Below are 15,506 nucleotides of genomic sequence, written 5' to 3' on the forward strand. Positions count from 1 at the left end.
CTGAAAAAACATCCGTGCAATATCCCTATTTTGTTTTAGGTGACACATTTACATTACACGAAGTCTTACTTTTATATTTTTGGGATGAAGGCCTCCTGGGTGTCTTTCCAGATATTGACTGAGATCTGTATGCTAAAAAAAGAGAGACAAAATTAAAGATTAGTTTCAGAATGAAAAAAGTTTTTCTGACATTTTGCATAAATTATTTGATTTTACGTTTTAAGGCAGTCTAGCCCAAGGTTTTGTAATCAGAGGACAGGGCTCGACTGATGGCAATTTTTGGCCGATGGACCGATGCCGATTGTTGGCCGATGGTTCAAAGACGGCCGATGGCCGATTATTTTCTGTTTCAAACTTTGAAATTCACCTATCAATCTTTGAAACTTATACAAATTTGCAGCTTCCACGATCCCAATCCTGAGATGTAGGATCGATAAAAAAGGGGCTCCAAAATCAGCAGTGAAACGAATTGCTATGTTTAGCAGGGTTCCCTCCATTGGAGGCCATTTTTGAGGCTACTTTTTTTTTCTTTTTGTGGTATCCTTGATCTTCATGATTTGTGTTTTGCAAGCTGAAAATCTGCATAGGTTAGTTTCAAAGACATCCTGCACCTTTGTAGAACATCCTCCAAATCGGAGATGGTTGGATGGGGACCACCAGGTCACGTGATATGGAATGAACCTATGATGTTTAATCTTTTAAGCATTTTTACGCACCTTTGCTACCTGAGCGAAAATTTCTTACCTACTGTGATGCGCTTAGGCAGAAACATTTTGGGCCTTTATACTATGATGTAGGTCTTTAACTCATTGGTTCTTTGACTATAACTCCAGGATTTGAAAAGTTGAAGTTTTAGTTACATTTTTAGTTTTCAATAGCGAAGAAAAAAATCCCCAAACATAAATGCTCCAAATGACGTATTTTCAACGGAAAAGTACCAATTGTTTTTATTATCGCTTGATGAATATTTTTTCAATGCAAAGTTCCCATGCGCTGCATCTGTTTTTCAGAAACCAATTTGCATTAATTCCGAATTTGTAGCATTAATTCTTGCTACCGAATGAAGATTAATCTGTTGTTTTGGAAAATTCCGTGTTTTTCTCGCAACATTGAACATAAACATTAAGGCATGTGGGTCAGTTTTGTGGGCTTCTTGTGCCCCGTGGGCTAAATACAAAATTGAAAATTAAAGTATGAAAATTTTTTTTTACTGCTGAAAACTATTTTGTAACAGTTCGTAAAGTCAATTATGGATGTAGCGTGAGAACTACGAGTTATGTTGTCTACGAGTGTGTGCGTTGTTTCAAGTAAATTATGTTTGTTACATTTTTGCTTAAACAAATTAATAATATTTTAAAACAGAAGGCTCATCAATGATTGGATTAACTACCAAATTAAATGTTCGGTTTTGAGAATTTGATGGCTAGCCCAATCACTTCTCAAGCAGTAGGATTAGTCAGGCTGCAACGGGTATGGGAACCTGAATAATATTACTGTTTGTCCAAATTGGCTTTAAAATTGATTCATTTTATCTTTCAGTTCTTCCACAAATATAGCTTAAACAATTTAACTCATACATTTAATTAAAGTAGAGCTGTATTTTTCTTTGAATGGAGCAGCTCTAACTTCACAATTTCGATAATTTACTAATCTACTATCTGGAAGAATTGTGTATTCGAGGCAACAGCTGTTGAAAAAAAAAAGCAGTTAATTCTTAGATGCGCGCACACACACACAAACATAACTAAGCTCTTTTTCGCTCTGTGACGGGTACTTTTTATATTATATCTTGCATACCGGTATATTTGATTGATAATGCTTCTGACGCTCTTTGAAATTGTAATTGGATGTTTAAAAATATAAGCTGATGTAGCAACATATTCTGAAAATTAAAAACCCCTTACGACGCCTCAAAAAATGTAACGAACCCTCTTAACAACATTTAGTATAAAAACTGCATTGTGCGATTTCATCTTTCAGATAGTTTTAACTGTCGGCATTTATGTAGCAAAAGTGATTGCTTCTAACAAAAACCAATTTTTTTCAAACATCACTAATGAAAAATCTCCTGGCAATCACGGAAAACTTCAACGATCATGTCACGTGACTACCCTGGTGTGGCCACGTGATCTATCCCGGCTTATTTCTGCACGTTCTAGAAAATATTGTGCTTCTCTCGGGACCCGGAGCGAACTTCAGATCGATTTTTTCAGTCATTTTCTTCTCCTTCTTTCTCCTTCCTTCGTCCTCGCATGGGACGAATCAACAGTGGCTGCTCTTTGTCATTTTCTGCAGCTGTTTCACTTGTCGGAGTTTTGGGCTCAAATATTGTCCAAAATACTTAAAATGCACCAAATGTTGTAAAAAAAACGAGTACAGTGAAACCCTAATTTTAAGTTTATGAAAGGACTGGGCTAAAGAACGTAAAATACGGGAAACACTTAGAAAGCAAAAGTTAAATAGGTAGTAACGATGACTCTTTCAAAAATTACAGTAACTATATTTTGCTAAAAGAACATTCTTAAACATACCATTTTAGATCATTTTAACACATTTAGTTTCGACTTCGAGCGTTTAGGTTGAAAATAACCCTTCATAGTGGATGGTTTTTTAGTCATTGAGTTCAAAATGTAGTATCTTCCAGGATTGGAACATTTTTCAAGTTCTTTTTATGGTCTTTATGAGAAAGAAAAGTCTTTCACTGTTTAACAATACAATATTGAGAGAAGGGACAGGCTGTGCGTCCAGTTCTTCTTGTTCGTTTTCATTGGTGGACGAAAAGTTCATGAGGACGTCTACGGATGGAGCAGTAACATTTCTGTTTTCATAGATTAACTTTCAACAATATGGATTAGCTTTAAAAAAGCACAAATGAAACATATTCGCAACTCCAGAGCTCGAATACGCTACCTTGCGGTGATTAACAATACTAAAGAAAAAGGTAAAACATTCCATTCTACGTGTTTTCTTTGGAATAAAATACAGGCTTCAGAGAGTTTGTGGTGTAGTGTAATTTCAGGAGAATAGAAAATAAAGCTTCCCACAAACACGATGAAAAATTACTGCCATTCACTAAGCGTCAAAGCAAGTTATAAGCTACGGCATTTGTTTGTTTTACCTTTTTCATCCGCCATTAGACAGTCGCTGCAGCGCCCCCTATAGTTTATTGGAGTTGCGAATTGCTTAGTGTAGAACACTTTTTTTTTGGCTTCCCAGAAAAAAAAAAGTAAAATGCAAAATGTGGGAAATTCAAATAGCAAACTTACAATCCGGGTAAAATTAACGTAATTAGAATACAGAGAAACTGGGACGTCATGAAAAAAACGTGAAATGCGGGAAAAACGTGGCTTCGAGAAACGTAAAATCGGGTTTCACTGCAGTTATATGTAGCTTAGCACATCTTAAAAGGGATTCTGGTTTTCCTGAAATTAGCGCGCGCGCACACACCCACACATTTTGTTGTAGTGCGGCTCTGGTTACTTGAACGATAAGCTTGACAATATTTACCTCTTTTTGGGGAGTTTAGAGAAGAAAAAAAAAGACGCATTATTGACGCGGATTTGATACTACCTTTGCGGAACTTCTGCGAAAGTTGCCCAACTTAAGTAAGCTTCAATTACCCTTCCCGAAAAAGAGGTAGACATTATCAAGGCTCGAGCCACACTATACTATGAATAACCCAAACCTCATAAATGTCGACATTTGCCAGTGAATTTCAACAATCACAGTGCCAACATATTGGCGAATGACCGCATGTTTAGTTATACAGGGTGTCCCAGAATGCCGTGCACTAACTTGGAGGGAAAGTAGAGAATATGGTGGCAAGCAAGAGTTATATCGTAACATATGACCATTTTAGTTTTTAAGGAAGGTTTAAAATCGTTAAAATTTGCGACCGGTAGCTATAATACACGCGTCGCAACGTCAACGCAACAATCGACGAAAGCTTGTGAATATAGCTCGTCATTGCGACGGCTGCTGAGTTGTCATTGAGACGCATGTAATATTGCTTCAGGCCGCAAATTTTCTCATTCTGGGATACATTTTAACTAGTGAATGTTGATATTCGCTTAGTTCGCTCGGTCCTTCAGCGTAGCATATACACTATTCAGCCAAAAATATTCGGACCCAACATGTAGTGTTATAGTATACGGAAGTACATAGTTTTTTGTTAAAATTGCATTACTATTTAGTGTGGGCCAGTTTTTTATGTTAACGTGTTATGTTTTCGTGTCAAACCAAGTCTGCCTCTGATAGTTGACTACTTAAAACCCGCTGACACTTAGACGATTCCATTTTTTAAAATAGGTGTGAAGAAAGTAGGTTTGCATTGCTATAACAATGATTGGTGCTGTGCCAATATGTAAGATTTTTTTCATTTCCAACCCAAACTTAAATCAGCTCGTCTAAGATCAAGCATTTAGTTACCAGAGCAACACTACTCTTCACTCGAACATATTACCGTTAGATGAACTTGCTGTTGAGGTGATACTTACAACATATTCAAAGACGAATGTGAGTGTTTCTCTTGTGTGGATGATGTCATGAAGGGTGACGATATTCGCGTGTTTCAGGCCACGCAGCAGGGAAGCTGTAGGTACAGGAGAAAAACCAATGTCATTTCGACGATAAAGATTAACAGATTGATATGAAGTAAACAAATAGCAGATTGAATGTAATAGCAATAAAAATGCTGACGTATCTCTTTATTTATAACAATGTTGAAGTAGTATCAAAAAGTAAGTTATCGTTTTAAGGAAAGTATTGTATTTTAGGCTAATATTGGTTATGGAGCTATGTAGAGTCAACGCCTCCTTAATACTAAATACCTATCACATTTGCTTCTAAAAGTGGTCCTCCGCCGGTACACTAACAACGCTACCTAGCGGCAATACAAGGATGGCATTGCTATGACGATAAATCCAAACAATTAAAATCAAATTGTTAATTGGTCAATTTCAGAATTTAAATTTAGACATTAACCAATTGTGTCCTTCCCTATTAATTTCCAATACTTTCGACCTTTCATAAATGGCAGTAGCAAAAGTACCGAAATTGTGCTTACTGGGATCATTTTGCTCTATGCTAAAAGCGAGAAAGCGATAGGCATTAAGTATTTAGGAGGCGTTGGTAGAGTACTGTGCTCTGTAAATGAGCACTTATGGACAGTTGAGACCCCAAGAAGAAAAAGAGTTCAAAAGCCAAAATTAAAAATTTGGACATAACTAGCATAAATGGTCTGAGAAATACTCTTCTGTTAAAATGGCAATAGATGGTAATGGTAAGTCTGGTAGGAGCTGCTATACAGTATGATTTAAAAAATTTTGAGATGAAAGTTTGCCCGAACTTTGAATTTAGCATGCGTTTCACTCAAAACTTTAAAAATTCTCTCACATTTTTTCCTCATTGCCTCAGTTTAAGTTTCAGACTTTCATAACAACATTAAAAACTACATTTGGCTCATGACATAAAAGGCATTTTTATTGGAAAGTGCAATTACAAAAAAAAAAAAAAAAAATCAATGTTTTTGGAGATAAATGAAAAGTTCAGCAGCATCCCAGTAAAAAACATGTCTAGAAAGTGAATAAAAGCAAAATGTTCTTGTTGATTTCTTACTGAAATTTTATCACAAGAGTTTACTGCTGCAAGTTCCGATTAAAAAACGAAATTTAAGACCTAATTAAGAAAAATAGGGATTGAGGATGTGAGAAACAAAGTGAGGTAAGTGAACGTTTTACAATTTTGAGTAAAACGCGTGCTAAGTTCAAATTCTATGTCGGCCTTCATTCAAAAGTTTTCCTAAATCATGCTGTATAGTATCACCCTAGCAGAGTTACCATTACCATCTCTTGCCACAAAACAGAAGAGGATTTCTCCTACCATTTCTACTAGTTATGTGCAAGTTTTTAATGTTGATTCTAACACTCCCTTTCTAGGTGCTCCAACTGTTCTTTCACTGAATTGTGTTTATTCACTCGTCGGATTAACCTATAACTAGATTAAGTAGGGGAATGTGAGGCAAAGCGAAATAGTTAAGATAACTTACTTTTTTTTCGAATGAACAAGATGGAATTTTTTTTCTGAAAATTACGGCATATAAAGAAATAACAATGTATTTTACAATGTAACTTGCATTCAAACATTTTTATTTATTTTTGGCAGTAGTTTTACCTCTATAAAAAGGTAGGAATTTTTCACTTTTTTTTTCATGGGGCAAAGTGAAAAATAAAATATTATTATAAGGAAATATTTTCTATTGAATTATTAACGATATTTTTGATCAGATAAATGAATAAACAAAAAAATTATAAATCAATAAACTAATAAATAAATAAATTTATCTATGAGAAAAGATAAATGTGTGAGTAAAATAGTGAACGAATAAGAATATAAGGAAATTAATAAAGGAGTATGTAAGTGATTTGATAAAAGATTGAATTAGTAAATGAAATGAACTATTTCACTTTGCCCCACATTCCCCTACAGTTTTCACAAATATTAATCATTAAGTCTATTTAATCCTGTTATATACATTCGAATTTTCCTGACTTGAGCACTATTTATCGATTTCACCGTCTTTCATGCAAAATTACATTTTCTTAAGTATACTTTAGATGAGCCAGAGTCTCATATGCGGACAACATGCCAATCGAGTCTATTACATGTCGATTTCGGAATTGTACATGTCATTCGTGAACATATTATTCTGCTCTTGTCGATAAATTTTGGAGAATTATTCATACCATTCGAAGAGACCTCATTCGGTGCCATCGTAAATTTTGAAAATGATCGTCGAATGTCATTGAATGTATGGCAGAGGCAAATGGTGTCATTTCTTTTTTAAGATGAAATTGAGTTACATATGAGTAGAGTTGTCTGTAGTAGTCTACCTGTAATAGATACTGGAAAGCTAAATGGTACTTTCGATTCGTGTTTCTCCTTTAAAATCGAGTTTCATGAAGTGAAATGAAGTACATTAGCCATGATATCATCAACTTTAGGGGACATATGTGCCCCATAGGTTTAAAATTATTATCGAAAACTAATAATTTATAAATTGTTATATTTTTTTTAACATTACATTAAATCAGAGATTTTCAAACTTTTGCGCTCTGAACCCCCCTTTGAAGACTGGTGTGAGGTCCCGCCCACTTCCACCAATACCACTAATATAGGTGGTTAGCACCAGCAGTACAATCAGATAATCGGAACTTGAAACTGGACCTGGTTAGGATAGTTGAAGCTGATAATTAGAGAAAATTAAAGTTCATGTACGAAGTTTAGTATAACTTCGCATAATTTTACTTTGAACATATTGTTATTAAAGGTCGTGAAATCAAAGAATCCTAAGACTAAAATGCAAATAGGTGATATAGGATCTAGCTGAGGTTGGCATGTAATACCAGTCACTTTCTTAACATCAATAGGAGGGCTGCCGCTGTTTTCCTTAAGACGATTTTCAATATTAAGTTGTAGTTTTGAGACAGCACACCTCAGGCTACTTGCAATGCCATGCAAGAGGTTGTGAATTTATGTATGCTAATGTTGAAAATCTAGATTCACAGAAATACGTAGATGAAAACTGCACTTAAAACCAAAAAAAGTGATAAAATTGAAAAACCGCAACCACAATACTGGGCAAATTATACTTAGTTTTACTTTATAATTTTATTTTTTAAGCATTCAAGCCTCCCCTGAAATTCTACTGCACCCCCTAAAGAGGGCTGAAACCCCTCCCCCTGATTGAGAACAGCTGCATTAAGGCCTCCCCTTTACACGATGCAACTTACTTGAATCAACTTTTTAACAGGCGGTTATTTGGATGTTATAACCAGGTAGAAAAGTGAAGGAATCACCCGGCATCTTTCACACACCAGTCAACTCTTCAGGCACGCCTGGTACAGGCGCCGCTACCATTCTCATCCCAACGATTTGAATCCATTTTTTAGAAGATTCAACACATTGGGACATTGCTAAGTGTTCGCTCCACACACGATTAAACTATTTGAGTCAACCTGGTTCAGTTTTAACAGTGTTGTAGAGCAGCTGCTCGAATAACTTCGGCTTATTAGAAGGAAAGTTGATTCAACTAGGCTGCCTCGGGTGAAGATAACGAAAAACGCTAGTTCGCAAGCAACTTTTTAGAAAAGTTGATTCAACTAACTGCCTCTTGTGCAGTAGGTCTACAGCATCAGGACCTTAACATCAGCAAAAAGAAAAGTTATTGTTTAAAATGTATAATATAATTTTTGTGCAAACCGCAAAAAAGGTATGTTTATCCGCCCCAAAATCGCGATTCTCAGAAATGCTCCTTAGCATATTTTTCTCTAAGATCTTCCTAATTAATTCTTGAACCATGATCTCCCATTAAAAAATGGCTACGGCCAAGGGCCAAAATGCAAAATTTTAAAGGGGGGGGGGCAGATATTTTCCCCATGGTTTAGCAGGATATTTTCCCCATAGAAACCGATTTCAGTACTGATTAGTTATTAAACTTTGACATTTTTAATAACTTATTCATTAATTACTGGAGAAGAAATGTTTTTACATTTTTGCAAATAAAAAATTACTAAAAGCAAGGAAGTTCTAATTTCAAAGGGGGGGGGGCTTGAACCCCCACTTGCCCCCCATATGAGCGCCCTTGGCTACGGCTGATTGTAAATTTATCGTTTTCTATGTTTTGCTCTTAATTTTGATATTTACTATCGTCTGAAATGCATAAAATTCTTCTTAACATCTGTTTTTATTCACCGTTTACGTTTTCCATTCTTTTTTTTTGTAATGACAACAGAAAAGAAATGATTCGGAACAGTTTAGTCATTATGATGGAGTTGTGAATGTGAGTTTTTCTAGCCCTACGTTGGTGGAGAACATACTTTATACAGTTAACATAATTATGCAATTAAAAATCTTCTTTTATAGAAAGTAAGAATTTGATTTGTGTATTTAATGAAGTGCAGAAATACAGTAAAACTTTTGAAGTTGACCACCCTTGTAAGTTGACCACATGTCTAAGTTGACCGCTTTTTTCAGGCACGGAAATAGCCCTTATCATATAAATTAACCTCTGTAAGTTGACCACCTGTTTAAATTGACCACTAAAGTAGTGCACCGCATGTGGTCAACTTACACAGGTTTCACTGTATATTTATTTTTTGAATTTCCCGAAGTGAAAAGGAAGAAACAATGAATTCGCATTTAAATTCGTGTTTTAGGAAAACCAAATTCATATGCTAGATGACGTATTGGGGTAATGCGGTTGAATTAGGTATCACGTCATTATCTGAAGATTTTTGTGTGCAAAACGTTAGTGGCTACTGCAGGTGGGAAAAAGTGGCATGATTGATTAAAACAGAAATCGTATGATATCATTTTTCTTTCTGGCGCAGCAGCTAAACCGTCATCCGGAGATTCTAAATGACCTGTCGACGCAAACCCTTCACTTCGGGAAACTTTCTATAGGTGCACCCCTCCCCCCAGAGGAGATAGGGGTGGAAAAGGAGAAATCCATCGATTACCTTCTCGGATGGCAGTGAAGGGAGCGCCCTCTTCTGGCTGAAGTCGGATTTCCTTCAGAGCTACCACTTTATTATTCAACCTGAAAAGAAGAAATAAATGTCAACCGGTTGCAGTGATTGAGTGGACGATTGGATTGGTTAGATTGGCTGAAAGACAGCTGTAGATGTGGAGATGAAAAAAAGGAGGAGAAAGGGAAAAAAAATGGGAAGAGGGTAGGGACATTTCCAAAGTCTTTACATAAATCGTTCTACATACTAAAATAGAAAAAACTTCTTTTTGAAAAATTCTAGATTTGTTTAAGAAAAAGAATGCATTATGAATAATAGGAAAAATGTGTAATATAATAATAAAATCTGTAAATCAGTATAGATTCATTCTAAGTACATTTACGGACCTGTAACGAGATTTTGTCTATGGTCTCTATAGATCAAGTTTACGCCACATTATTCTTATATACCTATAACTCATTTTAGAAATTGTCAACTACAACTACGTAAGCATAAATGTTTTGCCCTACAATTCGATTTAAATCGAACCCGCTTAATGAAATGGTCAATTGGGAACGAAAAAGTATTCAATAAGCCGAATATTCCATTATCCGGGATCAAAATGATGAATTATCGCGGTATCGTACATCGAAAGTTTATTACATTAAACGGGATATTCTTTCAAGTGATATCCTAATAAGCGAGCTCGATTGAGTTTTGTTCCATGAATGCTTGAACAAAAATCCATCTTCATAAAAGAATATCTTCGAAGAAAAAAAAAAAAAGTTTTGTCTTGCCTCTGTGCTGTAACTTCTTATCACTCTCATTTGCATCTTTCATACGAGTCGCTTTATATCTAGTGATCTCTTTTTTTTTACTTACGGGGGGAGCTTCGTCTGACTATTTGCATCGTTCTCAATTCTTCGATAGCTTAATACAGCCGAATTTTATCCATAGCTACCTACGGTATTCGTAATCAGGTTCAATCGTATAAAAAATTGCAGTTTTGTATTTACAAGTTTATTTCTTCACTAGCAAAAATACCCGGCGTTACCCGGGTCAGTAATAGTTATGAGAAACAATCGTTACTTGCCCTTGTTTTCTGTTTTAAGCGAAAGAATTCAAAACAAACCTTTTTGACGTGATTAAAAATCGAGCTTCTTCCTTACTCATAAAACTAAAATAGCAATAAATATAAAGAACAAAATGGTATTCATTTAGAAAGGAAAGCACGACATTTAAGAGTATACAAATTTGAAGAATTTCCGAAATATGTGTGAAATTAAACTTTACATGTTTAAAAAGATTTATTTGTTAGTACTTTTTTTTTTACATCTAAAACCTTCTCTGTATGGCTATTGATGTTCGAACTGTTTTAAAAAATGTAGCCGCACGTGTTCCCCTTACACTTGCTTTAGTTTTTCTGGGAAATTTTAATCATTGTGTGCACTTAGTGCGGTTTAAAATGTTACTAAATTTGCGAGAATCATTTTTGGGACATCTTCGATAATACTCCCCCCTCTTACTAATTTTTATTATAGAAATATTGTCGCCAGATGCTGAGATACTTTTAGTCAAAATAAAATGGCGCTAAACGGTTTCAACCGAAATGTTTCTAAAATAAGTAGTAAAATTTGGCGATTGTTTGAAATTGTGCAAAAATAAAAATTTATGGAAGTTTTTTTTGCTCTTTATGGATTTGCCTTATTTAGTTGCTGGGTTATATTACACAGTAAAAAAAGTTTTTAAAAAGATTCTTTGATTGGCGATATTTTGTTTGCATGGTGTAAATCTGAGAAACATTATTACGTAGCCTTTGTCTTCAAAAACAGCGACAGTTGAAAAAACTACCAAATGCATCAGCTACTGAATCTTTCTGCAAAATTTTTGGCGATATTTCTGCTGGTTGATTGGATAATGAGTAAGTGTCAAATCAGCATAAATAATAATAAAAAACCGTTAATTACATTTAAGTTCCGTTTAAATGGAAAATGATCAGTCAAATCCATTTATTTTTAGCCAATCTTGTGGAAAACCGTTACTTTAAGATTTGACTTGAGAAAAGCCTCAAAATGTCAGACGAAACACAAAAATATTCAACAATACAACAATTCTAGTTATTGACTGGGAGTTGAGATGATACACTAAATAATGAATTGGATTGATGAAAGCCTTTGAACAGGGAACAAAAAAGCTCATAACTCGTTTTTTATACCACTTAGAAACTTCGAAGAGATGCCATCTTCAGCAGAAAAATTAGCGCTTTCGATAGACACATAATACGTTTTTTTCTACCCCCATATTGGGGCATTTGTGCGAAAATTAGGACTAAAATTGGAATAAAAAAGGAACTATCAATCGGATTTTTTTCGAATTGGTCTATAAACCTTCTCAGTACCAAAATGAACAAACGGTGAAAGTTTCAGCCAAATCTGTCGGGTAGTTTCTGAGATCTTAGGGAACAAATTTACCAACATCCATTTATATATATATAGATTGTAGAATATGTATCAATGTAGTTTTTACTACATTGAGACCATGCTTACTAGTTTACATAACTTTGTTAAGATTTTTCTTATCTCCAAAAAACAAGACACGTAACAGATACAAAAGTGTAAAGTAAATCCTAACTTAATGTCATATAAGCACCGACTTCGTGTACTTTTATCGTAAGAGCACGAAGTTAGGATCACAACAAACAGCAAAAAGATACCCCCTTTTTTAATGCAAAAGATATGGCGTTAGTTTTGGATGTAAAGACATTCGACAAAAGCTTTTGCCGTTTTTTTACCCCTAACACCCTTTTATGCGTCCCTGATTACCACTTTATCACCTTACATTGAACATAATTAACATAATTCGTTATCAGTTTCAGTGTTAGTCTCATACTTTTTGATATTATATTTTAGAGGCGTTTTGCATTATTATTGCACAGCTCAGGAAACAAATTGTACCTTTGAAATGTTTCGTTGTAGAGTATTGAAAGCACTGCAATGTCATGCAATCGGTTTTTCCATCTGCTACTGAATAAAACTTCGAAAACATTTTTATTTGTACCGATCTTAATGAACGACTTTTCTTTCTGCCTCCAGGTCTAAAAACTAAAAGGTATTTGAATCAAGTGGTTTTCAGATCAATCGATTTTTGCTTGAATCGAAAACATTAAATTTGCATTTCTCATTTCCGCTGATGATGTTTCTATGAAATGTCATAACAAACTTAACTGTTACATGCTAGAACTGGGGATTTTCACTCAAGAAATGCATGTTTTTTTTAATTGGTTTTTGATGATAGTGACATTCTAGAAGTCAGTTGACAGGAAGAACGCGATTGTTAACCTTAAACTAGTTCTTTATGAACCTTAATGTAGTTCTTTATGGAAACTATTATGGTGAGTCATAGTCAATTCCAATTTTTTTAGCAATGTTTTGTTAACTTTAGAAACTCGAATTTTGAAGTACCAGCTGGGTTTAATTTGCGTGGAAGCTCAGGACAGCTCAGCTCTGAGAGCGTGTCTGTAATTATGTGTTGTAAACTTTTACAGATTTGACAGAATTGAGGTTATTTGCGGATGGAAAGAAGTTCGTAAGACTGTAAGGCTACCACACTTTTTTTGTTTCAAACTAATCCCTGAGCTACCAAGCCATCATGTTCTAATGTCTTAGATCAATTTTCACTCAGTTTTTCGATACCACGACGATAATATTTTATTATGATCATTATGATGATAATCGTAACTATAATAATAATGATTAAGATAAATGCTATAAATAACCATCTTGTTGCAGGGATGTAGCCTTCACCTCTAGCACAGCATTTGCTTCGCTTAGCTTCGGCTTCATTATGGCCTAGCTTGAACTCACAAAGCAAAAGTTATTTCTTAGTTTTGCTGCTTATTTTTCATAAGGCCACTACACATTCACTGCATCAGAATTCAATGACATGCTGTGATAAGCAACCCTAAATACCGGTTTTTTATGGGTCATCTTCCGCACTTCGGGCACAAGTGTGCACGTTAATAGTACGTAGCAAAAATTCACATTTCTGAAGTAATGAAAAAGTTTTGTCTCCCTCTAGTAATTTCATTTACATCGTTACCGGCACGGTATGTAGATCCAAAGTAAAATAAAATAATTTTGATTTACGTTACAGCATTAGCATTTTATCGCTATTTCTGTTTTATCGACTTTTTTTTGACTTGCAGTGGACACTAAAAACCATTTCATTCTATGTCATAAAAAACTAAACGTGCAAATATTCATCAAAAAGTATTTGCATTAATAATTTCAAAACAAGTTTTTGTAGAATGTTGGTTATGAAAGTTCAGTCAACTAAGAGTGCTTAAAAATTGTTTTGAAGAGTCATAATCAAAAGATAATAAATAAAGAATTTCCAAGAGAAACATGAAAAATAGAAACAAAATCGTCACCGAGAAAGTTACAGCATATATTCATTATTTTCCTTTCACTATAACTCCAAATTTAACTGAAAGATCATAAATCTTTGAATTGAATGGGATGTTAAACCCGAAAATTCGCTCATATTTCAAACTAATTAAAGCGGCAAACAGTTCCGGTTTCCATTCCACAAAGGAATAAAAAAGAAACAATTTTTTTTTGCAAGACCTCCAGATAACATTGGTGCATTTCTCACTGAGCACAACTACCTGTCGCTTTCGTTTTCGTCCTTGACATTCGTTAAAGTTGCAAACTTTTCTTCGCCATGATTTATCACGCGTAGTAAACTGGGAGTAAATAAATATGAATTTCCCAGACCTAGCTGTCAAGAGAGCGTTCCATTTCTGCAAACGACTGGATCGTCTGCATTCATTATCCGGACGAAAAGTCGGATCGTTAGGTACACCCGCTACGCAAAATGTAGGTGGTTGACTTCCTTGCGGAGTTCTTGATCCGCCATTTTGAACCACAGAAAAGTTTGAATTCGAAGTGGTCGAGGTGTCTATTTCGAAGCAACAACACGTGACACTTTCTTTGTTTTCCAAAAAGTTTCACCTCAAATAAATTTAAAAAAGAAAAAACTTCAGCGTTAAAAAACATTTTTATATTTTATTTAGACTATTTCTCTAAGCTTGGTTCGCACTAAAAAGTGTGAAATAAAATCTTACAAAATTAAAAACTGAGCGTATGTATCTATGTATGTACCTATGTATCTATGTAGTCATTTATATATCTATGTCCAAGCTTCTTCACCCGAACGACAGTGGTGGACTATCAAACCAGGTATCGATGGATTCGTAATCTTCCCGTCTTTATGTTTGGCTATTTAACATAATCGTCCGATAATAATTAGCGGATATATCAATTAAAAACTAATAGTTATGACCCTTAGATTTCGACACAAAATCCCTATTTTTTGAAGGCTTTCCTCCATTCGAATTATTATTCAGTGCTTCAACTCAACTTTCCGTAACAATACTTTTATTAAAATCTGTAGCGGTAAAGAAAATCATTGAAAGGAAAGATTTGTTGCCATTTTATTTTCTCGAATTTGAACAAATAAAATTCTGTATTTTGTTTTGGGGCTTTCCCTTTAATCGGGGGATTTAAAATGTTACCTTTTTGGTTATTTTTCCGCAATCTGCCGCAAAATTTAACTGATTTTTTTTTTGTTCAAGCCTGATTGTTGAACACGCGTCAGATGACATAACGTTTTTTTTCGAGATAGACCGTGCAAAGTCGGGCGATGCAGCAAGTTGTAATCAAGTGTTTTCTTGAAAACAACACTCAAAAATTGCAGTTAATCTTAACATCTTTCTATTTAGGTTAGTTCTAAAGCAGCCAATAAAATTTAAATTAAAAATTGAGAGAAGACGAAATACAAGCGGTATATACTAAAAGCTTTTCGCACAAAACTGTAGACCGCATATTTCTTCCATCAAAATTTAAATTTAAAGTTTATTAGCTACTTAAAAATTAGCCTAAATATAATTAACATTAATAATATTACGACTATCTGCAATTTTTGAGCATTGTTTTCAAG

At 34.6% G+C, this 15,506-nt stretch overlaps 1 protein-coding gene across 1 annotated transcript in view; it reads right to left on the reverse strand.

The window, feature by feature from the left end:
• LOC129232164 (cyclin-dependent kinase 14-like) overlaps positions 1 to 15,506 on the reverse strand; it is a 62,440-nt gene that overhangs the window by 22,393 nt on the left and 24,541 nt on the right. The window contains exons 2-4 of the mRNA XM_054866405.1: positions 9,519 to 9,598; positions 4,497 to 4,591; positions 70 to 132 (exon numbers count right to left, since the gene is read on the reverse strand). Coding sequence (XP_054722380.1) covers positions 70 to 132; positions 4,497 to 4,591; positions 9,519 to 9,598 — 238 coding nt within the window. The remainder of the gene's footprint in view (positions 1 to 69; positions 133 to 4,496; positions 4,592 to 9,518; positions 9,599 to 15,506) is intronic.

This window comes from Uloborus diversus, unplaced genomic scaffold (assembly GCF_026930045.1).
Source record: "Uloborus diversus isolate 005 unplaced genomic scaffold, Udiv.v.3.1 scaffold_11, whole genome shotgun sequence".
NCBI lineage: Eukaryota > Metazoa > Arthropoda > Arachnida > Araneae > Uloboridae > Uloborus > Uloborus diversus.